The sequence below is a fragment of the Rhodamnia argentea genome, chromosome 3 (assembly GCF_020921035.1).
Source record: "Rhodamnia argentea isolate NSW1041297 chromosome 3, ASM2092103v1, whole genome shotgun sequence".
NCBI classification, from domain to species: Eukaryota; Viridiplantae; Streptophyta; class Magnoliopsida; order Myrtales; family Myrtaceae; genus Rhodamnia; species Rhodamnia argentea.
The window spans coordinates 31,064,080-31,091,234 of NC_063152.1; the positions used below are offsets into that span (position 1 = coordinate 31,064,080).

General features: G+C 40.9%; 3 protein-coding genes across 9 annotated transcripts; 2 read left to right on the forward strand and 1 right to left on the reverse strand.

The window, feature by feature from the left end:
• Positions 1-3,819: 3,819 nt before the first annotated feature.
• LOC115729959 (36.4 kDa proline-rich protein) lies at positions 3,820-5,271 on the forward strand. The gene is made up of 2 exons (XM_030660596.2): positions 3,820-4,407; positions 4,480-5,271. The coding sequence occupies exons 1-2, from the start codon at positions 4,221-4,223 to the stop codon at positions 5,052-5,054; spliced, it is 762 nt and encodes a 253-aa protein (XP_030516456.1). The 5' UTR covers positions 3,820-4,220; the 3' UTR covers positions 5,055-5,271.
• Positions 5,272-9,524: 4,253 nt separating this feature from the next.
• LOC115729960 (14 kDa proline-rich protein DC2.15-like) lies at positions 9,525-10,390 on the reverse strand. 7 transcript variants are annotated; one of them, XM_048276647.1, is made up of 2 exons: positions 10,125-10,389; positions 9,525-10,055 (listed from the first exon to the last, which is right to left on the reverse strand). In XM_048276647.1, exons 1-2 carry the CDS (start codon positions 10,291-10,293, stop codon positions 9,799-9,801), a joined length of 426 nt encoding a protein of 141 aa, XP_048132604.1. In that variant the 5' UTR covers positions 10,294-10,389; the 3' UTR covers positions 9,525-9,798. The 7 variants fall into 7 exon arrangements, with proteins under 7 accessions (XP_048132604.1, XP_030516460.1, XP_030516459.1 ...); XM_030660600.2 differs by having other exon boundaries at positions 9,525-10,099; positions 10,172-10,388; XM_030660599.2 differs by having other exon boundaries at positions 9,525-10,108; positions 10,172-10,388.
• A 7,641-nt stretch (positions 10,391-18,031) lies between these two features.
• On the forward strand, positions 18,032-18,939 carry LOC115729963 (14 kDa proline-rich protein DC2.15). The gene has a single exon (XM_030660603.2). The coding sequence runs from the start codon at positions 18,258-18,260 to the stop codon at positions 18,669-18,671; it is 414 nt and encodes a 137-aa protein (XP_030516463.1). The 5' UTR covers positions 18,032-18,257; the 3' UTR covers positions 18,672-18,939.
• Positions 18,940-27,155: the final 8,216 nt, after the last annotated feature.

Below are 27,155 nucleotides of genomic sequence, written 5' to 3' on the forward strand. Positions count from 1 at the left end.
CTCGATTTTCGTCGTACCCTTTGCGACCAAGGAACCCTTTTCGTTGCTGACTCTCACTGCGAGCCCGAGATCCTTCATGAACGTTTTTGCAGAAAAATATGCAAATATTATCGCTAATCTTGCTAATCTACACATACACCTTGACTTATGAGCACAACTTTACTTCGAAATTAATAAGTTACAATATCAACAAGGCTTACCGAATTTCAGTCTGAATATTTTGCAATTTGATGAAAATCACAAGATTCACCTGTATTGCGAAATTTACAAAAGGACGTGTACCTAAAAAAAGAAAAAAATAATAATCAACATTCATGAAGCTTATGGCATTTGATAGAAAAAATGATGAACTAAAATAATAATTTATTCTATGATTATTTATCATAAGACACAAATAAAAATGGAGAAGGGAGAAGATAGAAGGCACAATAGAAAGACGAGGAGAGGGCGAAGAGAGAGAAGAGGTAAAGAGATTTTAAAGAGGGAATCTTTAATCAACCACGAAATTACCCACGAAAAAATGTCATTGCAAACTGTCGGTGGAATTTCGTGACGAATTTTAGCCACGACAACGTTTGTGGCAAACAAATTTGCCACGAAAGATTTCTCATGGCAAATTTTGCCACGAATCCCTATTTTCGTTGCAAAATAATTGCGACGAAAATACCATTTCATCCCAACGTAAGGAAACGAAACCTCATTTATCTCCATTTGCGACGGAAAATTTCTTTTGTGGCAAATTTTGCGACGAAAACTTTTTCTTTCGTAGCAAATTTTGCGACAACACTTTCCCTTCGTGGCAAATAATTGCGACGAAAGAAGATATCGTCGCTGTTTTTTTGCGACAAAATCCCTTTTCGTCGCAGATCTTGCGACGACAAAAATCCAGATTTTGTCGCAAAACAGCGACGACGAGACTCGATTTTCATCGCGCCCTTTGCGACCAAGGAACCCTTTTCGTTGCTAACTCTCACCGCGAGCCCAAGATCCTTCATGAACGTTTTTGCAGAAAAATATGCAAATATTATCGCTAATCTTGCTAATCTACACATACACCTTGACTTATGAGCACAACTTTACTTCGAAATTAATAAGTTACAATATCAACAAGGCTTACCGAATTTCAGTCTGAATATTTTGCAATTTGATGAAAATCACAAGATTCACCTGTATTGCGAAATCTTCAAAAGGACGTGTACCTAAAAAAAGAAAAAAATAATAATCAACATTCATGAAGCTTATGGCATTTGATAGAAAAAATGATGAACTAAAATAATAATTTATTCTATGATTACTTATCATAAGACACAAATAAAAATGGAGAAGGGAGAAGATAGAAGGCACAATAGAAAGACGAGGAGAGGGCGGAGAGAGAGAAGAGGTAAAGAGATTTTAAAGAGGGAATCTTTAATCAGCCACGAAATTACCCACGAAAAAATGTCATTGCAAAGTGTCGGTGGAATTTCGCGACGAATTTTAGCCACGACAATGTTTGTGGCAAACAAATTTGCGACGAAGAACCAATATTCGTGGTCATATTGCGACGAATACAGCGTTCGTTGCAAATTTTGCGTTAAAAATATCTTATGTTAAATATTGCGACAAAACAATGATCGTGGCAACTATTCCGACAAAAAGATATGTTTGTACCAAACTTTGCCACAAAAAAGTCTTCGTCGCAAAACATGCGACGACCACAAATATTTCGTTGCAAACTAGACGCTAGAATTTTGCGACGAAATAAAGCCATCGTTGCAAATTTTACGACCACAAATATTTTCGTGGTCATATTGCGACGAAAGATGTCTCATGGAAAATTTTGCCACGAATCTCTATTTTCGTTGCAAAATAATTGCGACGAAAATACCATTTCGTCACAATGTAAGGAAACGAAACCTGATTTGTCTCCATTTGCGACGAAAAATTTCTTTTGTGGCAAATTTTGCAACGAAAATAGAGATTCGTGGCAAAATTTGCCATGAGACATCTTTCGTCGCAATATGACCACGAAAATATTTGTGGTCGTAAAATTTGCGACGAAAATTTCTATTCGTGGCAAATGTTGCGACGAAACTTTCAATTCGTGGCAAATGTTGCTACGAAACTTTGCTTTCGTAGCAAATTTTGCGACGAATTTTTTTTTCATTGCAAATTTGCGATGAAATTGTTTTGTCGCAAGATTTGTCGCAAGATTTGTCGCAAATTAGCGACGAAGTTGTTTTTCGTCGCAAATTGGCCACGAAATGTTTCCGTCGCAAATATTTCGTGGCAAAAGCCCTGTTTTTTTTTAGTGCTATACAATGAAGCATCCTGGTCTGGTGGTATGAGCATGGCCATGCGTGCTTACTGGTCAGGGATTTACATGACTCAGGTCCACATTTGCCTGTTCTGCTTGAAGCTCTCTCTCTCTCTCTCTCTCTCTCTCTCCTTTTTAAGAAAAGGGATAACACCTGAATGACATGTCGTTCCTATCGTAATAAAGCTCGATCTTGTTCGATCTCCTATCAACCAAGGAAATAAGCCTCTCGGTGGCCTATCTTTAATGCTAGTGTCATTTAGATCGCATCTAGTTCGATCTCCTATCAACAAAGGAAGTAAACCCCACAGTGGCCTATCTTTAATGCTAGTGTAATTTAGATCGCAGGATTGATGTGCCCAATTTGATGACCAATCTGCTGATGCACGATTTTGACCTGTTGGAAATACTCTCAGTTTCCAGTATGAGAAAGGAGAATGTCACCAAAATTGGGAGAGGGAGTTAGATTTCCGAAGAAGGAAGATGGCTGCTGGCGAGTCCATCTTCACAAGCATATGTTGGTGGGACTCGGTGCGATGGTTTCATCTGTCAATATTGATCAAATTAAGCTCCTGACCAAACGCTTTTCAGAATGATTATTGTTGATTGGACGTAAAAGTGGTTTTGGTCGACTGTTCAGTTCTGGTTCTTTGCACGAGTTTTCTTTCTCAGTCCGAGCAGAATATCTTTTTGCTACAGTTGCCTTGGTCCATCTCGCCATCGCAATTACCTTGAGCTTTCAGGTCCACTGCCCGTTCATCGAAACTACGGAATACGAAAATGTTAGGTTCGTAGCATCTCTCGCAAGGAAGACAATGGAATGACCTTGAAATTCATTGGGTTGATGATGACACGATTCTTTAGAAGCATTGAAAAGTCTCTCGTGTAGAAAGGATAGTCGAAGAACATCGAAGTGTCCTTAGGGTGCTTTACTCCGCAGCTTAATTCCTAGCACAACCATACAACATTGTATTTTTCATAATAGTTCTATGATTCGTAGTATCATGTCCTATTATAGTTCCTGTCCATATAGAAATCCAATTTAAGCAATTGTCCGAGAACAATATCTTTGGCACTAATGGTTATCAATAACAACGAGATACTATCCCCAGTTTCATGGTCTAAGGTGCATAAGTCGTGGAGTTAGAAAAATAAAAAAGGATAACACAATAGTGCTCACAATCTCACGGCCTGAAATGTGAAAGCAAAACACCATGTGTTGCGTATTGTGCCAATGTACCAAAAAGAAGATGAAGGACCGCCAAATTTCATTCGATCTTTTTTTATTAGGCATCAAGAAACATAGAAAAAAATAAGGAAAAAAGAAAAGGAAAACGAGATGCTCACGGGTTTGCATCGTGGAGCGCAAATGCGAGCCGAATCATACGACCTTGGCATGATCGTACTATCAGAAAATCGCAGGAGGGGGAGGACGACAAAAAGGTGAAAACCTCATGCCCTCGCTGTAATTTCTGCGATGCTGCTCAAAACCATGCAAAACTCAATTCTCACGCACACGCAAACCCCGAATTAGCAAGAGGAGAAGAGGAAGAAGAAAGGGTAAACACGAGCAAACAAAAAGAAGGTGGGCGTGAAAATTACTGGTGCGTGGGAACTGAGACCCGATCGGAAGTGGAACATGTCCGTGGATCACAGCGAAACAGTCACGGATCGAGCTTTGGAGTTCGCAATTCCACTGCAAAAACAGTCCAAAAGAATCACCAACTTTGGTGTATATCTGAAAAATTAGCTCTTGAATTCAGTCATCTGCCATGATGTGTCGTCAGAGAAGCGAGCTGTCACGGGTTGCTCATAAGAGTTCGTCATCGTCGGCCTTATATAAATCCTGGCCAGGATCGAAACTCACCGACACCCCCACCCCAAGAAGGATTAACCAGGAAAAGATTAAAAAGAAAAACAAAACATGGGTTCAAAGACCATGGCCACGTTCTTCATCTCCATGATCCTCATGCTCTTGTCCTTACCACCCATATATGCTTGTGGCTATTGCGCGCCCCCGCGCCCCCCGTACCACGGCCCGACCATCCCCCGCCGGCCCGGCCCTCGCCCCCATCCTGGTCCGGGTCACCATGGCGGCAGAAGCAGCGGCGGTGGCGGAGGAGGAGGCGGAGGAGGTGGCGGCGGGAGCAGAGGCAGAGGAGGCGGTGGAGGAGGAGGCGGAGGAGGTGGCAGCGGGAGCAGAGGCAGAGGAGGCGGTGGCGGCGGAGGCGGTGGTTATACTCCAAGAGTGCCGACTCCACATCCGCCCGTTGTTCTTCCGCCAAGAGTGAATCCTCCTCCTGTCACCAACCCTCCTGGCATGATTCCTCCTATTACAAACCCTCCTGGCGGCCTCATTCCTCCTATCATAAATCCTCCCGGTATACTACCTCCAGTAACGAACCCTCCGACAACACCGCCTGCTTCTCCATGCCCTCCTTACGGCGGCGGCCCTCCCGGCGGCGGCAGCGTCCCGAGCCCGCCGACCCCGCCGACGACGTGCCCTATAAACGCTCTAAAGCTAGGGCTTTGCTTGGACGTGCTGGGAGGGTTGGTCCACATAGGGATCGGGAACCCGCTCGAGAACGTGTGCTGCCCGGTGCTCCAAGGGCTGCTGGAGCTCGAGGCGGCCATCTGCCTCTGCACGGCCATAAGGCTGAAGCTACTCAACCTCAACATATTCATTCCTCTGGCTCTTCAAGTCCTCGCCACTTGTGGCATAACCCCTCCTCCCGGCTTCGTATGCCCTCCTCTTTAGATAAGTTCAGCGTAAGTAGTTTCGGATATTAATCAAGTAGCGATGGAGTATTCAGGCCTTAGAATGGGTGTGTTTGTCCTAGTGCTTTGTCGATGTTTAGGGTTATAAATGCCGGCTGGCTAGTCCTAATTCATCTTGTTAGGTTTTGGCTAAAATCTTCCAATTCCTCCATTTGCTTTTCAAGATTTGAGGGTACGTGTGCTTGGTTCACTTTTTACGTCGGTGTCTTTGGATGCGTGCGTGCATGCATATAACGTAAGAGATTTTTTTTTTTATTTATATAACGTAAGAGATGACGGCTCGATTTAGGTCTCCAAATAATTGTCTGTTATGCTAGTTTGATATTTCATGCTATAAATTTTTTATCGAATTTAGGGTTTGTCGTTATGATAATTTCTCGAAGTCATCTCTAAATTTTGGCCTATGTCGCGTTGGGCTTGCGTGGATTTCCACCAATATGCCCACTTATAACAACCATATCCTTCTCTTTCCTTCACTTTAATTATTGAAGGAAGTCGACTTGATTCAATGAGCGCAAAAGAAAAGGGTGTCGTGCATTTACATCAACATATGAATGTGAGACCTTTATTTACCACGACCGAAGCTACATTCAATAGCTGAATTGATTCGGTAAGAACAACCCATTAAGAAGGGTGAGGCAACATCTGTGATTCCACCACGGTGTGATCCGATTCTAGAATTGGTCCAAACGGCGAACTTCAACATTGTCTGGCAATAGCAAAAACCCGTTCACAAACCGCTATTACTTAAGTTTGCATCTGAAATGAACGATCATCTTCGACACCGATAAGAATTAGCGACATCATTTGATGACTCACTTTTTCCATATTATCGGGACAACGCCTATCCTCGGTCATAATCCGACGAGGGGATGAGAAAACGAGACCTTGGAGTGCACACAAGATCCGATCCTAGGCAACGACGAAGCCCCAACCAAAGCCTATGAACACTTTCACGTACCGTGACTCATACTACTATCGAAACAGGAGTACGTGCTTCTGGCCCCTCACATGCCCATTTCCTGACGTTCCAAGAACTGGCAAAAATCCAAAATCCCGCGTGGCACAGTATGCCACGGGAAAAATTTTGGAACATTTTCTGCAATACGGTACTCTAGGGTTTCGATAACTGCAGGGAAAGGTAAAAGGATAAAAGGCTTTGTCAAGCTCGAGAATGAAGCCAAAATAGGTTCACGGGAGCGAATGATGGGGTCAATAGGGACCGCTTGATTAAAAGAGAGAAATCAGGCAAAGATGACGGGAAATTAGGTCGCCGTACAATCAATTAGCCATATCATAAAACCCACTTAGCTCGTGCATTCGATATGGATACATTGAGCTTCAATTAGTAAATGGTGCGTTCAAAAACGGAGATATACGTCCACCGAAAACACATGCGCATGCTATTTACGTTCCTATGTCCTACCGGTGGTGTTGCTATAAGATCGGTCTTTTGATATCTTTAACATTAGGGCTTTGCTAGCATGGCGGCTTTGGTGAATTGCGAGAGCAACATCATGTTTTGGGCCACAAATTCTTAAAATAGTTGACTCCATAACGATTTCTAATTATTTGTTATTGATTTTTTGTTACCCATAATAGGTTGTTAATTTCACAGTGAATTAAAGACTGTCACATAATCATTTCTCTTAACATTATGGGCATGACATTACGTGTATGCTTCTTTCAATCAAGAGGTTTTAGACTTTTGCATGTGAATGCGAGAATATCCCTCGATCACACGCATGGAATATCTGGGATTCAACAACTCCCATTTCGACGGGGAAAGCCATTACTTTGAAGCTCGGAAACTATACATTCCGATCAATTCTTTACCGGAATTATACCGTCCACCGTGTGATTGGATTGACGGAGACGTCTTAAGCTTATAAAGTGAGGAACGAAAGGGAGCCACCTTTCCGAATCAATTATATTTTTCGTCTAACAGCTTAAATTTTCATATTGATCGCAATGATCCCCTAGGACTCTTCACGATATGTGGAGAGGAGGTCGAGCGTTTACGAGTCGGATAAAAAATTTCTAAGCTTTAGAGGCATGCATATTTTGGATGGTCGATGTGACATGAACTTTTCGAAATAGTTTTGCCGTTTTCTAATGTATGGGAAAAGCAGGTATACCTAACACAAGATTCTGATTCACGGACTCATCCACTGTGTTAAATCTCGTCCTCTTTCCCTGGTGATTGTAGAATATTGCACGGGCCATTGACTGGCCACTAACTTTCGACTAAAAGATCTACTTCCTATCACCAACTCTCTCTAATATTGCATGGTGGACTTTCCTTTAACCTCGACCTCTAATGTCATTCAAACCATCACCAAGACAGCAGCTTACTGTATTAGAGCTTAAATAGTTGGAGGAAAATTACCAAAAAAATCATAAACTTATTGTAATTGTGTCAATTCAGTCCTAGACCTTTTTCTTTTAAGTCAATTGAGTTCTAAATTTTTTGTATTTATGCCAATTTAGTCCATTTGCCCGACTAATGCTGACATGGGCAATATTTAATAATATTTTAATACCTTTTTTTTTCTTTCATTCCACTGTGGCCGGCGAGAGCCGCGGGTGAGGATAGCCTTGCCACCCATGGGTGAAGGAGGCCATGGTGAGGGCCGCCAAGCCCTCGCTAGCGGAGGGAAAGCCTTGGCAACCCTCGCGGGCCACAGAGAGAAGAAAAGAAAAAGGAAAAAAAGGAAAAAGAAAATAAAAATATTATCAAAATTATCCACATCGGCCAGCCAAATGGATTGAATTGGCACAAATGCAAAATGTTTATGACTCAATCGGAAAAAAAAAAAAAGATGTACAAATGAATTGGTACAATTGCTCTATATTTAGGATTTTTTTTGGTAATTTTCCCATTAATTGAAGGATGTGTCTTTCGGATTGCAACCCTCTAAATAAGTCACATTTGTGCATAAGTATAATGAAAATCTTTGGGTCACTAATTTGAATGCTAATGTATATGTGTTTATGATAACCCAACGTGTCAGATTTGAATCTCTCTGTATAGAAGAGCAAGAGTTATACCGAATTTCCTCTTAATCTTTCTATTTCGTTGCTTCAACGGTGAGGTTGTTATACGAGATCCTTTCTTTTGATGGGATGGAGTCCACTCGGTGGTTATGGAACATGTGTGTTTGCCGGATAGATGGGCGCATAATTGATTAAGAATACTTTCATATTTGAGCCAGTCATTCCAGTTTTGACTCGCGTCTTATCTCGTTGATAGGGTTATCTTTGGTATTTAATGATCTTGGAATCCAGGTAGCATGTTTCCGAAAGGTTAAGTTAAATGGAATTCAAACTTGAAATCGAGTTAACTCCTAATTCGATTACTGTTAGCCTCTCGATTGCCTATCGTTTTCACCATGAACCGCACGCACGTTCCATCCTTGAGATGATTTCATGTTTATCATGACTTAGAGCGTTTTGGGGTCCATTAGATTACTCATATAAAGTGAATAGAACCAAACGGAAAGGAGGCCCCTAAATAACCTTTATGGGCAAGTCTGGTGCCAATAATGATAGCATCATATGACTTAAAAAAAGAGAAAGTATAATTTTTTTTTCTAAATTTATTGCTTTGGTATCAATTCATTTCTAAATCTTTTCACATATATACCAATTCAGTCAATCCAACCAATTTTGGCTAGAAATTACCGACGTAGACACTAGCCATCTTACATGGCACTACTGGCACTGACGTAGACATTTTTAAATATTTTTATTTTTTTTATTTCCTCTTTTTTCTTTCTTTTGTTTTCTTCCCTTTAATGTTTATTGGTGGCCAGCAAGGCCAGCCTTGCCTAGGCTAGGGTCACCTCGCTGAGCTACATCTAGCCAAGGGCGAGTGCTGGCGATGTCCCCCTTGCCGGATATGGCAAGGCCGACCCTTGCTCAGGCCAAGTGGCCTCGCCGAGCGTAGGCTAGGGTGGGCCTCGGTGGGATTGGGCGAGATTAGGTGACAGGATGCTGACGGGCTCGTGGAAAAAACAGAAAATAATAAATTTAAAATATCTATAAAAAAAAAAATCCACGTTAACATCGGTCGTGCCATGTAGAATGACCGGCATCTACTTTAGCAATTTTTAGCTGAAATTGGCCAGATAAACCGGATTGGCACCAATTTGAAAATATTTAGGACTAAATTAGTCAAATTGAAAAGTTTATAACTAATTTTTTCACTAAGAAAAGGAAGTAAAGAGAGTTAGCCTCGTAGCTTAATGAGGCATTTTGATCTTACAGTATTTGGGATTGTTCATCAAGGCTTGATCGAAGAGCATCTGATTCATTTATGATGATTATTTGGTTTTAGGGTATATATATATGGTGACTATATATTCTTCGACATACGAACTTTTTGCTCCATTAACTGACTAGACGTGGTTTTCTGAAAGCAAATCACCCATTGAAGACAGTATCATCTCACGAGAAGCAAAGATTGATGGTACCCATTTCTTATCAAATTACACCATCATGCATCATCAATGAGAAACGCAAAATCATTCCTTCTGAAACCAGCCCCCACCCACAAACCCGGCAAGAATAGTAACATGGAAACAAGAAGTTGCCACCACTTGAGACACACACACACACACACACAAACAGAAACTTTTCCTAAAAAGCACGACATGTTGCAAACCCACGAGATGAACCGACAACATAAAACACATAAAGCAGAGGTGTGTCTTCCTTGTAATTTAGGGACATTGGAAGCCACGAGGAACCCTCCTGCTGCAAACATTGAGGAGCAAGGTGAGAGAGAGTGGGATGTTAAGATTGATGCCCAGTATGTTGGCCCTAATGGCAGTGCAAAGACAAATCGCAGCTTCAAGGTCGACGAGGCCGTTGATGAGGGCGCAGCAAGGGGTCACCGGGGGTGTGCCCACGGTCAAATTGAGCAGGTTCCCGAGCACATCAGCACATATCCCCAACTTCAGGGCATCTCTAGGGCATGCTCTCCTGAACGGGGTTGGGATTCCACCTGGGGTTCCCGGGGTTCCCGGGGTTCCACCTGGGGTTCCACCTGGGGTTCCTGGGGTTCCCGGGGCTCCTGGGGTTCCTGGGGTTCCCGGGGTTGGGGTCGGCCTCGGCCTCGGGCTAGGGCAAGTCCCACAGGAGGAGACTAGGGCAAAGAAGAGGAGGTTGAGGGTGAAGAAAAGGGCTAGAGAAGCAGTGCTTTTTGAACAAGCCATCTCTCTCTCTCTCCCCCTCTCTCAAGAAAACGAATCAAACCCCAAGTGGTATGAGAGGAGTGTCTTGGGTGCTTGTGGGATGGCGAGTGTTGAGAGAGGTGATGGGGGTATTTATACTAGGGTTATGAGGAGGAAGCTTGGTGGGTTTGAGCTAGATGCTGAGAGAGAATAAGTGCATTGTGGCCATGGAACGAATTTTTTTTTCCTAAATTAGGATTAAGATGTACGGTACAATATAGTCTACAAGTGTGACCTAGGGATTTTAGCTGGCCCCAGCAAGCGAAATCAAGGTGATGTTTTGGATGCTTGTGATCTGGGAAGCTGGCAACTCCCATCTAAAATTCTTGTTCTCTAGCATAAAAAAAAAAAATTTCTGGATCCATCTTTCGGTAGCTGATATAATTACCAATCTGCCGATGGATTTTTGCAATTTTTAACCCGAGTGTTCGCCTTTGGGAAGTTCTTGCCGGCGGGTAGGAGGTAGATTGGGTAAATTTGATGCTTTGCTAGGTTGAAATTTATGTGGTTAAATACAACCTAAGGCTTGTCTTAGCTCAGTCAAGTCACGGAGCTGCCTAGAGGGATTGGAAAATGGAGAGTACGGATCGTCATTTGCCGGTTTGGATAGAACACTACGTGGAAGCAATATTTTTTATGTCCGCGGCTCATACGCATCGGTAGAGATGGGTGCGTTTGTTGCACGAAGCAAAATCTATGTTCATGCTCGCTAGATAGCTCCGAACCTGAAGCGTTGCTACCCTTACCACCATATGAAAATCCCTCAGTTGAAGAAATACTAGTATACTTATTTGGTCTTCATAACATTAATTTGCTATGTGAGATTTTGCGGGACCATAATGAATTATTTTAAAAGCTTAAGCTTTTATATGAAGGCATGATTTAACAATTTTATCACTTTTAGGAACTTTCCATTAACTAATCAAACCACATCAAAGTTAAATTTTCGGGTTCAATTTTAGTTTCTTTTTGTCACTTGAACAAGGGTAAATTTGTCCAAAAAATCCCAAATCTATTGTACTGTTACCAATTCAGTTCTAAACTTTTTTGCATTTGTGCCAATTCAGTCATAACCTTTTTTTTTTGTCAATTCAGTCCTAAACCTTCTGCATTTGTGCCAATTCAATCATAACCTTTTTTTTTTTTTTGTCAATTCAGTCCTAACCCTTTTGCATTTATTCCAACTCAATCCATCCGGTCAACTTTAGCTAGTTGGCACCGACGTAGATACTTTTAAATAATATGTTGATATTTTTTTCTCAAAAAATTTTATTTTTATTTTTATCTTTTTCTTTCCCTTTGTTTTCCTTTCTTCTTCCTCCAAATGGTCGCCGCCAGCGACCGGCCAAAGGCTTGACCTTGCCGGCCTCGGGTGAAGCTCTCCCCCACCAGCCACTAGCAAGGGCGAGCCCCGTCGACGCTAGGTGAGGTTCTACCTCACCATGGCTGGATGAGGTTGGGCCTTGCCATTGCGAGGCAAGCTTCGTTTGAGGCCAGCAAGGTCGACCTCACTAGCCCCGGCTCGAGGTTGGTCTCCAACAAAGAAGAAAGGGAAAAAAAAGGAAAAGAGAGGGAGAAAAGAAAGGGAAAAAATAATTTGACAACATATGTAATATTATAAAAAATTATCCATGTCATCGTCGGCAGGTCAAAATTGGTTGGATGGATCGAATTAGCACAATTGCAAAAATTTTATGATTGAATCGGTAAAATTAAAAAGTTTATGATTGAATTCGTAAAAGTTTAATAATTGTGTTAGAAAAGAAAATATGCTAGAAGGACAACAAAGATATAATTATCAGGCACAAAATTTCATGGTTTCCCACTAAGTTGTTGGTAAAAGATAGCTATACTTTTTTTTCTTTTTCCGTTCTTTTGTCTCAATCATTAATAGTATAGATGGACTGAAGGTACTGCTTTTCTCCCCTAAATTTATTCGAGATCAGTGGGAATCCGTTTCCTGGGGCCAAATCTTTGCCGACGAGATAACTGTCATTTCCATAGCTCCTTTTTACTTGACTCAATTACACTTCCACAACTTGCTGACAACTTCAAGAATAACTAATCTCTCTGGCTCAGACTGTTAAGACCTAAGCAATATGCTTTTATTCAGGGGTTAATTAGCACAACCGCGCTTTTCCTGTCTGTGCCGATGAAATTTCGTGCTGATCGGGCGGCGAAGGAGGAGGAAATGTAGATAGTTCTGGCAACAGTTTAAGTTGAAGAGACAGAAGCCAATTAGCAGAGTCATTATTATCATGAGGATTTGGTTTCGTTTTACTTAATAATTTGGCTGGTTGCGTAGGGCAAGTTGCCTGGAGTGGGAGGGTCACGAGCGTTGTTAAGAACATGCGATGGGATCCACACTTCTAACCCTTTTGCGTGAAAATGAGGAAACGATACAATTCCGGGATAGATTCGTTTCGCGTCACCAGCTCGCCAGGCCTCTTTTTCTTTTATGCATTCACACACACACACACACACCGAAATGGCAAATGGATTAGAACGGTTAATGATGCAAATTGATCGCTAAATTCTGGCTCAATATGCAACGTGATATCTGAACTTTTGATTTGTTTTTTTAATGTGGCATCCGGACTTATATGGAAATGTTTAATGTTATCCATGATCCCGATCTTTAATAAGGACAACATTGAAAATTTTCATATAGTTCGGGCATCATATTTAATATGTACCAAAAGTTGAGGGATCACATTAAATAAATCAAAAGTTCAAGGATCACATTTAACGTGTAATAAAAGTCGGGGATTACATTGAACAAATCAAAAGTTTAAGGATCACATTGCACGTTGGGCTAAAGTTCGGGGATCAATTTGAACAAATTAGAAATTCGGGAACCAAATTGCAAATTGCACATTGGGTCAAAATCTAAGTATCATTCGTGTCATTATCTTGAATTAAAACTTGGGCCATTGTTTCATCTCCGTTATGGAAAGTATGATGTTTTGATATGATCATGGACTACGAGTTCAATCTCTCGTTAATCCATCTTCTTCTTTTTTCCAAATCGTGCGTGTTGTTTTCTTGTTTTGAAAGTTGTTTGAACTCGAGATACTCGCATGTGTCTTATTTCGTAGACGAGGAAGCTAATGTTAAGTAGGTAAGCTCCAAGCTCATGAAATTCCACACCGACTTTGCAGACTACGCATGAGATAAGCTGAAGTAGGAACGAGCGGCGAAAACTTTGAATTGATTACGCTTGGTGGACCGAAGAAATCGAATAGCCACAGGCCGGCATTAAGGGATTAACTCCTAGCTCGTCTTTCAACAGAACGCACGACCTTCACGCATATTTCTGAGAGGGGTTTTACTAGTATAACGGTCTTTGGGTGAATCTGAGAATAATAGTATGTTGTGGGCCACAAATTCTTGAAGGATTGTATCCCACAATAATATTTAATTGTTTGTCATTTAATTTTTTGTTGCCCAATATAGTCTGTTAATCTTAAATTGTATTAAGAGCACTCATATAATCATTTCTCTTTCTTATGAGAACATGGGAGAGAGACTCTCATCCCAACATACCGCGAGTTGGCTTCCAACATGTTGCGAACTAGCGAAAGAAATATGCTAAACCTTACGTGCGTACATGTTGCATCCATACAATTTGGATAAGTTATTCCTGCGACATTGCCGTCTGCCCCCTTTACAAGACAATGGAAGAACTATGAAGCTGTCGTATCCATCACATTCAAATATGTCGGCTCTTCCCTCGAGTGGGGTGTGGACCAAGTGCTTCGTTCGAACAGAGCAACTCCAGGAGTCGGTCCGAATTCCGCTTCTGTCCACTGAATGATGTGCAAGCTTCTGAAGGTCAAATGAGAATTCAAACGCAATAGAAAAGACACCGCGTGCGGCCGCTCCATAAAATCGCACGTAATAAGGCTCGATTTATCTCGCGAAAAATAAGTGATTTGAAAAATATTTTCAAAAAATTCGATTGCTTATATTACTTACGAAAGTGAATATATGAGAAATAATTTCAACGTCTATGCAAATATTTAGACACAAATTGTTATCGCTAATGAAAGTATATTTCATTAACTAATTATTTCAAGCAATACATACGATCATTTTTAAGAAAATATTTGCCAAATTATTCATTTTTTACAAAACGACCCCTCTCGCATTATTCGTTGCATGAAATGCAGGACGATAGTTTTGATTTTTGGGAAATTTTTCCATGCACGTATGGAAATGACATAAATAGCAGTTTACGGTAACACCAGGTGAATCACTCTAGATGCACTGTTAGACATGGCGAGGCCACTACAGCATCATATCATGTCGGGCAGGATACATTTTAAGCTGAAAGTATGTGAATATTTTACTATTATTGATTTTGATGAAATACTCTATTTTCCCCTCCCAAACTTCAACAACTAATTTTTTTTTTTTTTTTTACATTTCTAGACATGTTCAACAAAGTTCATACTTGCCTTACCAAAAAAAAACAAAGTTCGGTGGAAAAAGAGTTCGTGAGAAAGTATTATACTATTCTTCTCGTGTCATGTCATCTTTTAAGTTAGCATGTTCATCATGTTCACTATCAAGTAATTCGTCACCTTCTTGACAATGGTATTGATTCTAAGTGTGCGAATGTGGACGGGATGACGAATTTCCTCGAGCATGTCCACTTGACACGACCGGATGAGAGAACCCGTAGAAATGAGTTTATGGAGAAAGGAAACCCAAGAATGGCTGGAAAAGAGCAAGCAATCAACCTTAAGACACTCAATGGCAACAAGTCAAAAGTTGAGTATGCAAACACTTATTCTGAAACTTCCATTATATCTCAACACCGTTTACAACCTTTCCATAAAAGACCACGGCACAACTTCAAACACAAATACTTACATAAATTGAGATATCCGAGGCTCATAGTAGTAACTAAATGTCAAATTCCAAACCCTAAAAGCATAAGCATAAGCATAAGCAAAACGCTCAAGTTATAAATCATGCGAAACACACCCTCACAAATACCGGGAGAGGAAGAAACCCTAAAACCCTCAATATGTCGATTGGCATGAATCTCCATCGAAAGTCATTCTACTCTGGGAAGAGCAAAATGCAGAAAGAACAATAATTGGAGGATGAAAAACGTGGATAGATAGAGCAGCTAAACCCGAATTAGAAATTAATAAAAAACGATCCCCATCTTCAATGCACTGCGGTGTGTTCGTGTCGTGTTGAGAGCTCACGGGGGGCAACCCAGCCTGGCGATTGGTCAATCTCGTGATCCACAGATGAATAAACGTATGCAAAAGAAATTCGAATGTCGACAAAGAATGTCGTGAAGTGTTCGCTTAATTGGCGCCGAATCTCCTGCCTGGCTCACTAGCCCGCCAAAGATCTGGCTTAGCCCGTGCTTCACATGCCTCTTCACTCTCTGACTCTTTGTTTTTTTCCCCCCCTTAATCTTTTAATAGACAAACATCAGAGAGTGAAACGGGAAAAATACTGCGTAGAGTCGCCCCGGGAGCCGCACATACTCAATGGTTGTGACGGTGTCGGTCTCCATGGATTGAATGCATGTAGTAACTTCTCAATGAGATGTATCATTTAGAGATGTACGTAGTAACTTCTCGATGAGATGGATGCTTTAGAGAAGGAGAAGGAGGAAGGAGGGAAGCGCTTCGGCATTCATGTGGGTATAGAAGGTGCGCGCGAGGCGACACCCAAATTCAGGACATCTTTCGTTCTCTTGAAATCAAGGTCGAATACGACGTGTTGTTACACTACGGTCCCCCTTATAAGTACGGCATCTTAACTTGTTTCTCCAGGTCTTATGTATGAAACATAAAACTGACCGGTCGGGTCAAAGATTCGAGTGTCAACTTGAACATGAGTAGTCACTAATGTTTCCATTTTGAGTTAGATATGCCTTTTAATGGTTGCACCAATCACGGTTCATTGTGTGCGTACATTAGGATTAATAATCTTTTTAGTGTATGGACTCACCCCACTACTTATATGCATATTTCAACAATTCTACTTTTATATATGCTCCCTCAAGCGGAGAGTGATAGACTATCTAATTTCAGCTTAGGAAGCACGGACACTCTTCGAAGGCCTTCGTGTCGTGTCAGACACCAACACGCGTCTAACACGTGGTCAACATGTGTCACACATCCGACACGTGGTAATGCTTCGGACAAATCAATGACACGCTAGTCTAGCCGACATTCGACATGCACGGATTTAATTTTAAATATTTTCAATAAAGTAGTGGTCAAAATGTAAATGTATCAACAATATATATAGTTAAGTTATATACCTAGCCATCCCAAAATTAAAGGGGTGCATGACAACCATTCTACTTCTGTGTTTCTATTCCAAATCTATCTCCGGAATAAGTTTGGAACAAAAACTCTTTTGGTAATGTAATTCTATTTCTCTATTTCTGAAAAAAAAAAATGTTCCCAAAATAGATTTGGAATGGAAATAAAAAAAAAAAAATTTTAGCTTCTCGGAGAAACAGAAATTAGAAATAATAACCCCTCACTTTTTCTCAAGTACCCACCGCTGCCGACCACCACCACCCGCCACCCCCTATCGTCGCTTCCGGCCTCACCGCCTACAGTCGTCACCCATCGTCGCCCGCCGCCGAACCCGTTGCTGCCGACCATAGCCCACTACCACCCTCCGTCGGCCGCCTCAACTATCGCCGACCGCCGCCGACCTCCACCGGTCGTCGCCAACCATCTCCTACCGCCGACCACCACCCGCCGTTGTCCCTCGCCTCACTGCTAGTTGCCGCCACCCGCCGCCGCCGCCACCCACAGCGGTGACCAACACCGGCCACCGCCGCCAACCACCACCTATTGCCAACCTTCGCTGCCGCCAAACACCGTCCTCGGTCGCCCACCGCGGGCTGTCGCGAATCACCATCCACTGTCACCCGCCACCAAACGTCGCCACCCACTACCCATCACCAACCATAGCCCACCGCCAACCTCTACTGCCCACTACCACCCTCCACTAGTCACCGCAACCATCGCCGGCCACTACCCACCTCCGTCGGCCGCCGCCACCCACTACCGCCGAAGTAAAAAAATAAATAATAATTTCTAAAAGTATAAATTTTCAATTGTTGTCAAACAAACTTTTGTTTTAGGATCAGAAATTTTATGTTGTTATCAAACGTATTTTTTTGCTCAAAAACTCATCCGAAAACCGACATAGAAAAATCCATTTTTAGCCATAAATCTATTTCGGGAACAGAATGGTTGTCATGCACCCCCTCATATACCCACCAGCCAAAAAAAAAAAACCTAATCATGAATCCCTAGAAGAAGAAGAAGAAAATTTCACTATTGATATTTAATTTATCATGTATACATAAAAATATACATTTAATAAACAACATATCGAAATTCTTTATTTTTTTAGAAGTGACGTGTTGACTTGTTGACTTGTTGTGTCATGTCGTGTGTTACGTGCTAGTATTGGTGCTACTTAGGTTTCAGCAGGCTAAAGCTGGAGTTGAAGTTGGAGCTGGTACATTAAATAGTTCTCTGCAGCTCGATTGGTTTTTTGCCGTCCAAACACCGGAAAATCGGCAAATAATTTTTCAAAAACAGTTTTCCTCCAAACAAATGACCCTTAGTGTAATTTTTAATTTCTCTGATGTTGGAGAAGGATTTTTTTTTTTTTTTCGGGAGAAGGAAGGTTGATGAGTCATTAGTTTATATCCGCTTCTCCAATAAGACCAATGGCACGTTGATCCACGATTGAAGAGAGTTATTCCTTGTGACATAAACCCCAATCTCTTAAGAGTTCATCGCTAGATAGTTTTATTTTATTGATTCGAAGCAAAGTTTCCCTACAAATACTCACCACCATACCTCATTTACCTCCAACTTAACAACAACACGCACACTAATTACCCCCAAGTCACCAACTTCTCGCTTTCTTGCTGAGAGATGGATGCCAAGAAACCTTCCTCATCAGCTGCTTTGTTCCTTTGCCTCATCAACCTCCTCTTAATTGCCCTAGCGAGCGGATGCGGTACTTGCGTTCAGCCGAAACCGATGCTGAACCCTAATCGTATCGCTAACCCGTTCTCTCCGAGAGGCTCTAGTTGCCCTAGAGATGCGCTGAAGCTGGGCGTGTGCGCCAAAGTGCTCGATGGGCCGGTCAACGCCGTCGTCGGAACACCGCCGGACATGCCTTGTTGCTCGGTCCTGGAGGGGCTTCTCGATCTTGAAGCAGCCGTCTGCCTTTGCACCGCCATTAAAGCCAACATCCTCGGGATCAACCTCAACATCCCCATTTCCCTCAGCTTGCTCATCAACGCTTGTGGCAAGAACGCCCCATCTGGCTTCCAATGTGCCTAACAAGAACCGATCAATGATCGTAACTTGCTCCATTATCGTTGTTGTTGTGTTCTCTTGCATTAGCCGAAGTTGTTGTCGGGTCATTTCACTTGACTCCTTTGTGATTCTTGGCTTTGTGGTTTTGACTTTCTAGGGTTCGAATAATGTGTTCTAGGTTGAGATCGGATTTCTGATTATGTCACAGTGAGTTGTTAGGGCATGAAAATTGTTCCTTATTTCTGATTTAGGCTAGGGAAAAAGGGGCAGGCTTGGATGACATGCGAAATTATATGGCATATCTAAAAAATGAGCCTTTTTCATAGTTTGTGACAAAAGTTTTCAGATGCGTCCATGAAGGCACGTGCTTGAAGGAGCACGTGCCATCTCCTCAATCTCAACCATGTGACATCAAACCAAAAATATTTTGGATCCATTTAACGTGTCCATGCATAAAATATATCAAATGACGTTTATCCTGTCGAGACAAGCTGCATATTAATGTGCAGCTTGTCCTATTTCGAGGGAAAATTATGAAAAGAAGTTGTAATTCTTTTATGATTATGCCAATTCAGTTTTAAATTTTTTTTGTCAATTGAACTTTCAACATTTTCATATTTTTCCAGTTGAGTTCATTCGGCTAATTTTTTGGCCGGAAATAGATGACATGGACGTCGGCTGTCCACCGACCATGCCCAGGGAAAAGTGTCAAAAAAGTCCTAAACATTTTGCATTAGTGTCAAGTCGGTCCTAAACATTTTTTTGGTGTCAATTCAGTCCTAAACCTTTTGCATTGATGCCAATTCGGTCTTAAACCTTTTATTGGTGCCAATTCGGTCCTAAACATTTTGTATTAGTGTCAATTCGGTCCTAAACTATTTGTATTTTTGCAAATTGAGTAAATTTGGTCGATTTTGGCCGGAAATTACTTATGTGGATGTCGATTGTCCTACATGGCATGGATGGCGCCGACGTGGACATGTTTTAAATATTTTTTTGATATTTTAAATAATTTTTAAAAATATTTTAAAAACCAAAAATTGCTTAAAAAATTATTAAAAATACTATAATAATATTTAAAAATATCCAAGTCAGCGCTAGCCATGCCATGTAGGACAATCGACATCCATGGTAGCAATTCGAGGCCAAAATCGGCCGGATTGACTCAATTTGCATAAATACAAACAATTTAAGATTGAATTGGCACAAATGTAAAAGATTTAGGACTAAATTGGCACTAATAAAAGGTTTAGGACTGATTTGGCGCTAATACAATAGGTTTAGGATTTTTTTGACACTTATCCCGCCGTGCCCACCGACCGTCCATGTCATCAATTTTAGGCTAAAATTGGCCAGATTGATTCAATTGACAAAATATGAAAATATTTATAACTAAATTAGAAAAAAAAAAGACTCATGACTAAATTGGTATAATTACAATACGGTTATGACATTTTTGGTAATTTTTCTCCTATTTTCATGGGCACAAATCCCCAAAGCTAGGGTTCACTTTTTTTTCTGTTTTCCCCTCGTTAAGCGACCCGTGAACCGGTTTCGAAATATCCAGGCAGCACCTGGTTTTGTTGGCTTCATTACCGTTTGCTCTTTCTATGGACTACTTCCGAAAGTTTAGTATCTTGCGCAAGTTTCGGCCGATCGAGGATCACCATCACGTCACATTCAATACGGATAAAACGACAAAAGGAAAAGGTGGAAAGACCCCCATCTCGACCGTTGAAACTAATGCTACGTGAAGCTACGAAGAGAGAGTTTTCGGATATTTTTGGAGCAAGACGTTTGTTGTGCAATCGAAATAGGGTTAATACAACAGAAAACCCTAAACTGGTACATTTGTGACAAATTTACCCCAAACTATTTTTTGGATCACAAAAAATCTCAAACTGATACACTTGTGACAAATTTACCCTAAACTGGTATACATGTGACAAATTTACCCTCCGTTAATTTTTTTAAAATTTAACTGTCAAATTGCTGATTTGGTGACACGTGACGCTTGACGGGTATACCAGTATGGGGTTTTGACCCTCTGTTTGTCATAGGTTTAACAATTTGAGATTTTTCGTGATATTAAATCAATTTAACCGGGGGGTAATTTGTCACGGGTGTACCGGTTTGGGGTATTTCGTGGTCGAAAGAATTAGTTTAGGATAAATTTGTCACAAATATACCAGTTTAGGATTTTTGGTGGCAAAAAAATAGTTTGGGGTAAATTTGTCATAGGTATACCGGTTTGGGGTTTTTCGTGGTCAAAAAAATAGTTTAGGGTAAATTTGTCACATGTGTACCGGTTTATGGTTTTTCATGGTATTAACCCATCGAAATAATCATAGGACATGCTCTTTTCTAGATCGCATCCTTCTTCGTTGGAAGTATTATATAAGTTTGCTTTTTCTTTTTATTTCCTCCTAAAATTACAATATATCTCATTAGCTGATTTGATTTGAATGGACAAGAACGTCGTGCTCAAAAAGCTTCGAAATGTACATTTGTATGGACGGAAATAAAGAAAAAAATGAGGAGAAACGATCTCTTTGTTTCAACATGTTAATAACCAATGGGTTTGAATTGGCCAAGCAAACCGACGTCAAATAATGAGCACCATGTCAACATGCCACATGCGGTATAATTAAGTGGCCCCTCCAAAATAAATCTCTAATCTTGCATAATAACTTCCGGACTTTCTTAGATTCAATTTGGTAATAAGCATGATCGGTCCTGGGTCCGCCCCGGCCCATTGGGCTGGACCAAGGAAGTGGCTTCCTCCACGGGCCGAGACCAGCTCGACCGGCCGGACAAATTTTTGCCGAAGGTGCTGACAAGTCGAGGCCGGGTTTTTAACCCCAACAGGGGGCGGGCCTGTGTGGGCCCCTTTTCTGGAAGGGCCTAACCTAATCCGGCCCATTCATCAATTCCCCATCGTGAAGGCCATATTGCTATGGGCTTTAAAACCGGAAAATCCCTTGGCAATATTATGCTTTTATAGATAAACAAGGACAGAAAGCTATGTCATTAAGTTGGTTTATTGTTAAGTCCTTTAATTTCTCGCATCATTTTCTTGTCGCAATCGAACATATAATGGAATCCAAATACTCATTTCATCTAAATTGATCTATCATCGCACTCCATCTTTATAGCATTTGTACCAAGGCATGCTTGTCAGGGATGATCCATCGCGACGAACCCGGCACATTTCTTGCAAGAACAAAGTAAAATGGCTAAAGAAGAGGGACAAAGAGCAAAAACTAAAGATTGGGCAAGCAAAGTCGTGGCAACTCAATCACATTTGAGGGAGGCCCAGTCTTGACTTTAGTCAAACGGGCTTTCCTCTTTTGGGCCATCTTGTAATCATAAATGATGACAAGAATTCTCCAAGGCATGATTACATGACATCATTGTGAAATCTTCCCCCCCAAATTAATGGGTGTAATTCTGTCTCCATAATCTCTAGATTGAATATTCTACGTAGCCCATAAGATTAATGGAATATTCCATTGATTCGAAATTAATTCATCTAGAGTCATCTTTCTCGTCATAGAAAGAAATTGTGCCCATCGTCAATTTTCATGTTCGTCCTTTAATTTTCAAGCATTTGAACTTTAGTTTGACCTAGTTATTGGGGTATAGCTCATACTCTCATATGACCAAAAAGCATCTAAGTCCCGCTCCAAGCTGAGCGAGCAAGGGTTCGGGGGAGCAGCCTCGGCGAGGGTCTCAAGGGGGCGGCGCCCCCTGGACACCATAGGATTTTAACAATTTAAGCCCATAATTTTTATTGATAGTTTGGATTTGGGCTCATGAATAGCTACTGCTATATATACTCTTTTTCGCTTGTAATTGAGTGATGTAACAAAAGGTGTAAGGTACTAATTATAGTGCAATTATCTACCGAACGTAGCTCTAGTTTAAGGGTGAACCAAGATAAAGTATCATATCTTAATTTCGTTTTTTCGCTTTATGTTTTACTTCGATTTTATTGTGCGTCTAATCCTAACTCTAGTAAGAGTGACTATTTTGTGAAAGATCTAACACAAGACATTTTGCGATTGATGAATGGCTGAGCATGTCATCTTCAATCCCTATTTAAATCAAGTTGATAACATGAATTCGGTGTTTCCTCTCTCTCTCTCTCTCTCTCTCTCTCTCTCTCTCTCTCTCTCTCTCTCTCTCTGTGTGACAAATTCGAACCCGGATAGAGTTGATATCGCGATAGATACTACTTAGCCGGCTCGGTGAGCGCATGTCGTCACCGTCGAGATCAGGAGACTCGCGAGGAACAACTTTCCTTCCTCCTACTTTAAGTTCCGCTAGGTTAAATTCGAGACTCTAAACTTGTGTAAACATGTTTTCAAAATTCTATGACATCACGTAAAGGAAGTTCCTTTCTCTTATTTTCTTTTTGAATCCACGATTTGCCGTTCATTATTAGTGAGCAATATGATGATTATTATTTTTTAAACCGGGTGGGATTTTCCCCCGAACCATGCTAGCATCCATGATGATAATTAACGAAGCATTACAGTTATTTGAATCATTTGGGACATCACATGATTCAAATGATTGATGGACTCAAAAAGAATCGGAGCAAAGAGATCGTGCCCGATTATGATGATGCCCAAGTAATAATTGAAGGATAATCGCACTGCTAAATCTTAGAGCCCACTAGGCACTATTAGTTTGCATAAATATATGCATCGATAATATAATTATCGGATATTACTGTTTCATAAACAAACTATTCAGATTCAACCCCCTCAGAGGAAAAAAAAAAACTGCCCAAAACTAAGAAGCACGGACACTTTTCAGGAGTTTTCGTATCGTGTCAGACACACCGACACCCGACCGACACGTGGTCGGTGTTCCGGACACTCACCTGCACGCAAATCCAGCATTTCAACATGCACAGGTCAATTTTAAATATTTTCAATAAATTTTGGGTTAAAATGTAAATCTATCAAAAATACATATACTTAAATTATATGCCCAATCACTCCAAAATTAATATACCTAGGCAACAAACAAACAAAAACCCTATTCGTGAATCCATAACATAAGAAAAAGAGTAAAAAAAAATTCATCGATACGTTTATATATACATGATAATTTATCATGTATATATCAAAGTATACAAATAATATACAACGTGTCTCAATGTGTCAAAATTCTCTATTTTTTAAGAAATGATGTGTAGGCGGGTTATGTCATATCGTGTCATGTGTCACCTATCGGTGTCGGTACTATTTAGCCTATACATATGAAAATTAAACAATAAGGTCCCTAACTAACAAAATTCCTAAGTAGAACCTCATCCTAAAATTAATGAAAAAAGCCATAAAAAATTCTAAACTATGCTCAATGTGACACATTTACCCCAATTTTTTTTACACAAAAAACCTCAAATTTGTACTAATGTGACACATTTACTCCAAACTTGTGCCCGTGTAACATATTTACCTCAAACTTTTTCTTGTGATGCCAATCGGTTTGTATCTATGTAACACATTTATCTTTGAATTTGCGATAAATGCGTCACATGCCTACAAGTTGGGGTTTTTTGTGTCACTAAAAAATAATTTGAGGTAAATGTGTCGCATGAATATAAGTTTGGGATTCACAACAGCTTCACATGAAAAAATTTGGGGTGAATGTATCACATGTCAAAAAAAGAAGAAGTTCAGGTTAATTCCCTAAAATTAATGACGATAATCATAAGATTATGCACCAACTGGGCCTAATCAGATGATCATTGTGTTGAGCTTTTTCTTCAGATTGATCCGGAAATCACTCTGCAATCGATTGAAAGCTTTGGACACTTGAGAATCATTTGGTCTTCCGTCCCTTCCGCTATCTCCTTTTTTTTTTTCCGGGCACTAGAGGACTCGACCAAAAGGTTAAAAGAATTCTCATCATTGGACTTTGAAACTTTCGATTCTTCCGAGTGTCCTTCAAAGAAAATTAAGCATAAAAGAGAAGAAAATCTCTTCACCCCTCGAATACTTGGTATTTGAATCGTGAACGGGATATATTAGAGCAGCATGCCTGTATCTATAAAATACGTTATCGAGACATCTCAAATGTTCTAACTATTTATATCGCAAAAACGTTACAACACATCAAAATATCCCATGCCGCTTCGCTTGACAATAGAGTATATATACTCTTTACATGCATTTAGTCCCACTCTATTGATTAGCTTTAAGGTTTTTTAATAGAACTTTCCAACATAATATCAAAGACAGATTCCGCCCCAGTTTGTTACGCGCGAGCGTCATCCCGCTTGTCAAGTTCCAAGCATCGGTCGTGATCCGACTTGCATGCGAGAAAGAGTACTAGAAATATCCTGCATTACTCAAACAACGGAGTTTGTATGCTCGCTACACACACATGACCTTTTTCCATCTATTAGCTTAAACTCTTGGTCGGGCTTTCTAGCTAACCGTTGTCCTTGCCAACTTCTACCCCGAGTAATTTCTAACTTTATGTTATGCCCAATTTAATATGCGTTGTTGTGGCTCCAATAAATTTGGTTGACCACGAGGATGACGAATGCGATTCCCGAGCCAACGCAATTGAATAGCATTGTGGATCGTCGTGAATTAAATTGAAACTTATGGGCATTTATGGGGCAAAACGAAGGGAAGGGCTTCGCATTGAATCCGAGTTGAAGTCTCCGTGTCCTAATTCAGGCACCCCCCCATCATTGCATTTGGCACGATGTTGGTCAAAACCTACTAATTTGAACGAGCCGTCTCCTCCTAAATGGGCCACCAATATTTTGCATTGATTAAACCTATCCGGTTAGTCGAGATTTTGAATTGATTGAACCTATTCTTCCTATGGCCACCCATCTAATAGATTATACCGTGCATTTGAACTTTAAACTCCTCCCTCCTCTCCGATCCCACACGTAATAACTTGTTCTTTTACGGGGTCAGGTGTTCGAGCTTCTGGAATAATACCCGATTCGCGGTTCGATCATCTGAGCACGAGATTCGCAAAAGTCGCCCCATGAAAAGCTACCTTCATTGAGATTCCTAGTTGTGATCGCGTCATTCTGAAACAAACTCCGACGCTAGAAAACCCTTTTTGCGTGCTGCGAACTCGGTAGGTAAAAAGTTTGAACATACTGGTCATGACCATGCAAATCAACATGTGTAGAAGAACAAATTGCTTGGCCAAACATATTCAAAATCATAATGCATGTTTTTAGAGAGAGAGAGAGAGAGAGAGAGAGAGGCAAAAAAAGGGAGGTTTTAATGAAGTTCTTGTCTTGGCTTGGAGCAAAAGAGGAGGGGTATTAATGAAGTTTTTGTCATGGTTTGGAGCGACGGCAGGAGCACGCCAAGGATCCGAACGCGGTTCCCGGAGCTCCACTAAAAATCTCAAAGCCAGGCGTGAAGGGCAAAGGCTGGCAAATCTCCACCCACGTCTTTGGTTCGTGCACCGGCCACCCAAATCTCCATCTTTTGCCCAAACCTAACAAAAAACTTTCGACGATTCTCGCAGACCCACTTGGTTATTTCATGAAAAAGACATTTCTATATTCCATTATCCCTATAATGTACATTGTTGGCATGAAATGCTAGATGAAATATCATTCGTTCGATCGGGCAATCTTATTTATCGCGGATTTTAAATATATAATGAGGATGAATTGATCTATTAAATTTGCCACGTCGTATCGCGTGTCGATGTCGGTGCTACTTAAGTACTGATAGTTTTGAGATAAGTGTGTAGAACACGCGCTTTTTTCTCCATACGAGTAGCAGAAAAACAAAACGACGTTACATTAAACCGGCATGAATTCGTGTTCCCCCCATCATTCGGATAATAATTGGGAAAACGAAAGTGGATGGTCCCTTCATTCCAGTCCCTTCCACAAAATTCAAATTCTTGTAATCATGTCGGATTCGGGAGTTGTTCCCCCGTCGATCGCATCCTCGTCATGGGCGTCGGACCACTCTCTCTCCCTTTTCATCGTTTTTCGAAGAGACGTTTATTGATTGTTTCTTGCTAGTCTCAATGTTGTCTCCTCCTCTCGCAGCTGAACACCCATTTCCCCAATTAAAAAGAAAAAAAAAAGACCTTCTTGAGAAAAGACCCCAAATTGATTAGAATTGTCCCCTTAGGCTAAGAGCCTAGATGGGTCTCTATCTATTTCCCTAGACTGCATACGTTACTATACGATTCTACCCAGCGATAGCCAGCCAAAACCGACGTGAAGCCTACATTCTCTACCGCCACCCCTTTATTGCCAAACATATCTTTTTCTTCTCTATTGACAAAGAATACTCTCTATTTGTTTTACGTCCGAGAGATCTCAAGGCCCAAACGAGGCATCGGACAAAGCAGTTTAAGGATTTACTTGGTCCAAAACTCCTTCTTGAAAAAGAGACCCATAATTAATTAGAATTGCCCCCCCCTAAGGCTAGAGTTGAGAAGGCTCTCATCCATTTCCATCAATTCTTTTAAAATTTCGGTGAAATAATA

What these genes read in the sequence shown, in the direction of transcription:
- LOC115729959 (XM_030660596.2), top strand. Translation starts at nt 4,221, where the DNA reads ATGGGTTCAAAGACCATGGCCACGTTCTTCATCTCCATGATCCTCATG. An exon ending in TGGCGGCAGAAGCAGCGGCG is followed by an intron (nt 4,408 to 4,479) that starts GTGGCGGAGGAG and finishes GAGGAGGCGGAG; the next exon opens with GAGGTGGCAGCGGGAGCAGA.
- LOC115729960 (XM_030660597.2), bottom strand. Translation starts at nt 10,293, where the DNA reads ATGGCTTGTTCAAAAAGCACTGCTTCTCTAGCCCTTTTCTTCACCCTC.
- LOC115729963 (XM_030660603.2), top strand. Translation starts at nt 18,258, where the DNA reads ATGGATGCCAAGAAACCTTCCTCATCAGCTGCTTTGTTCCTTTGCCTC.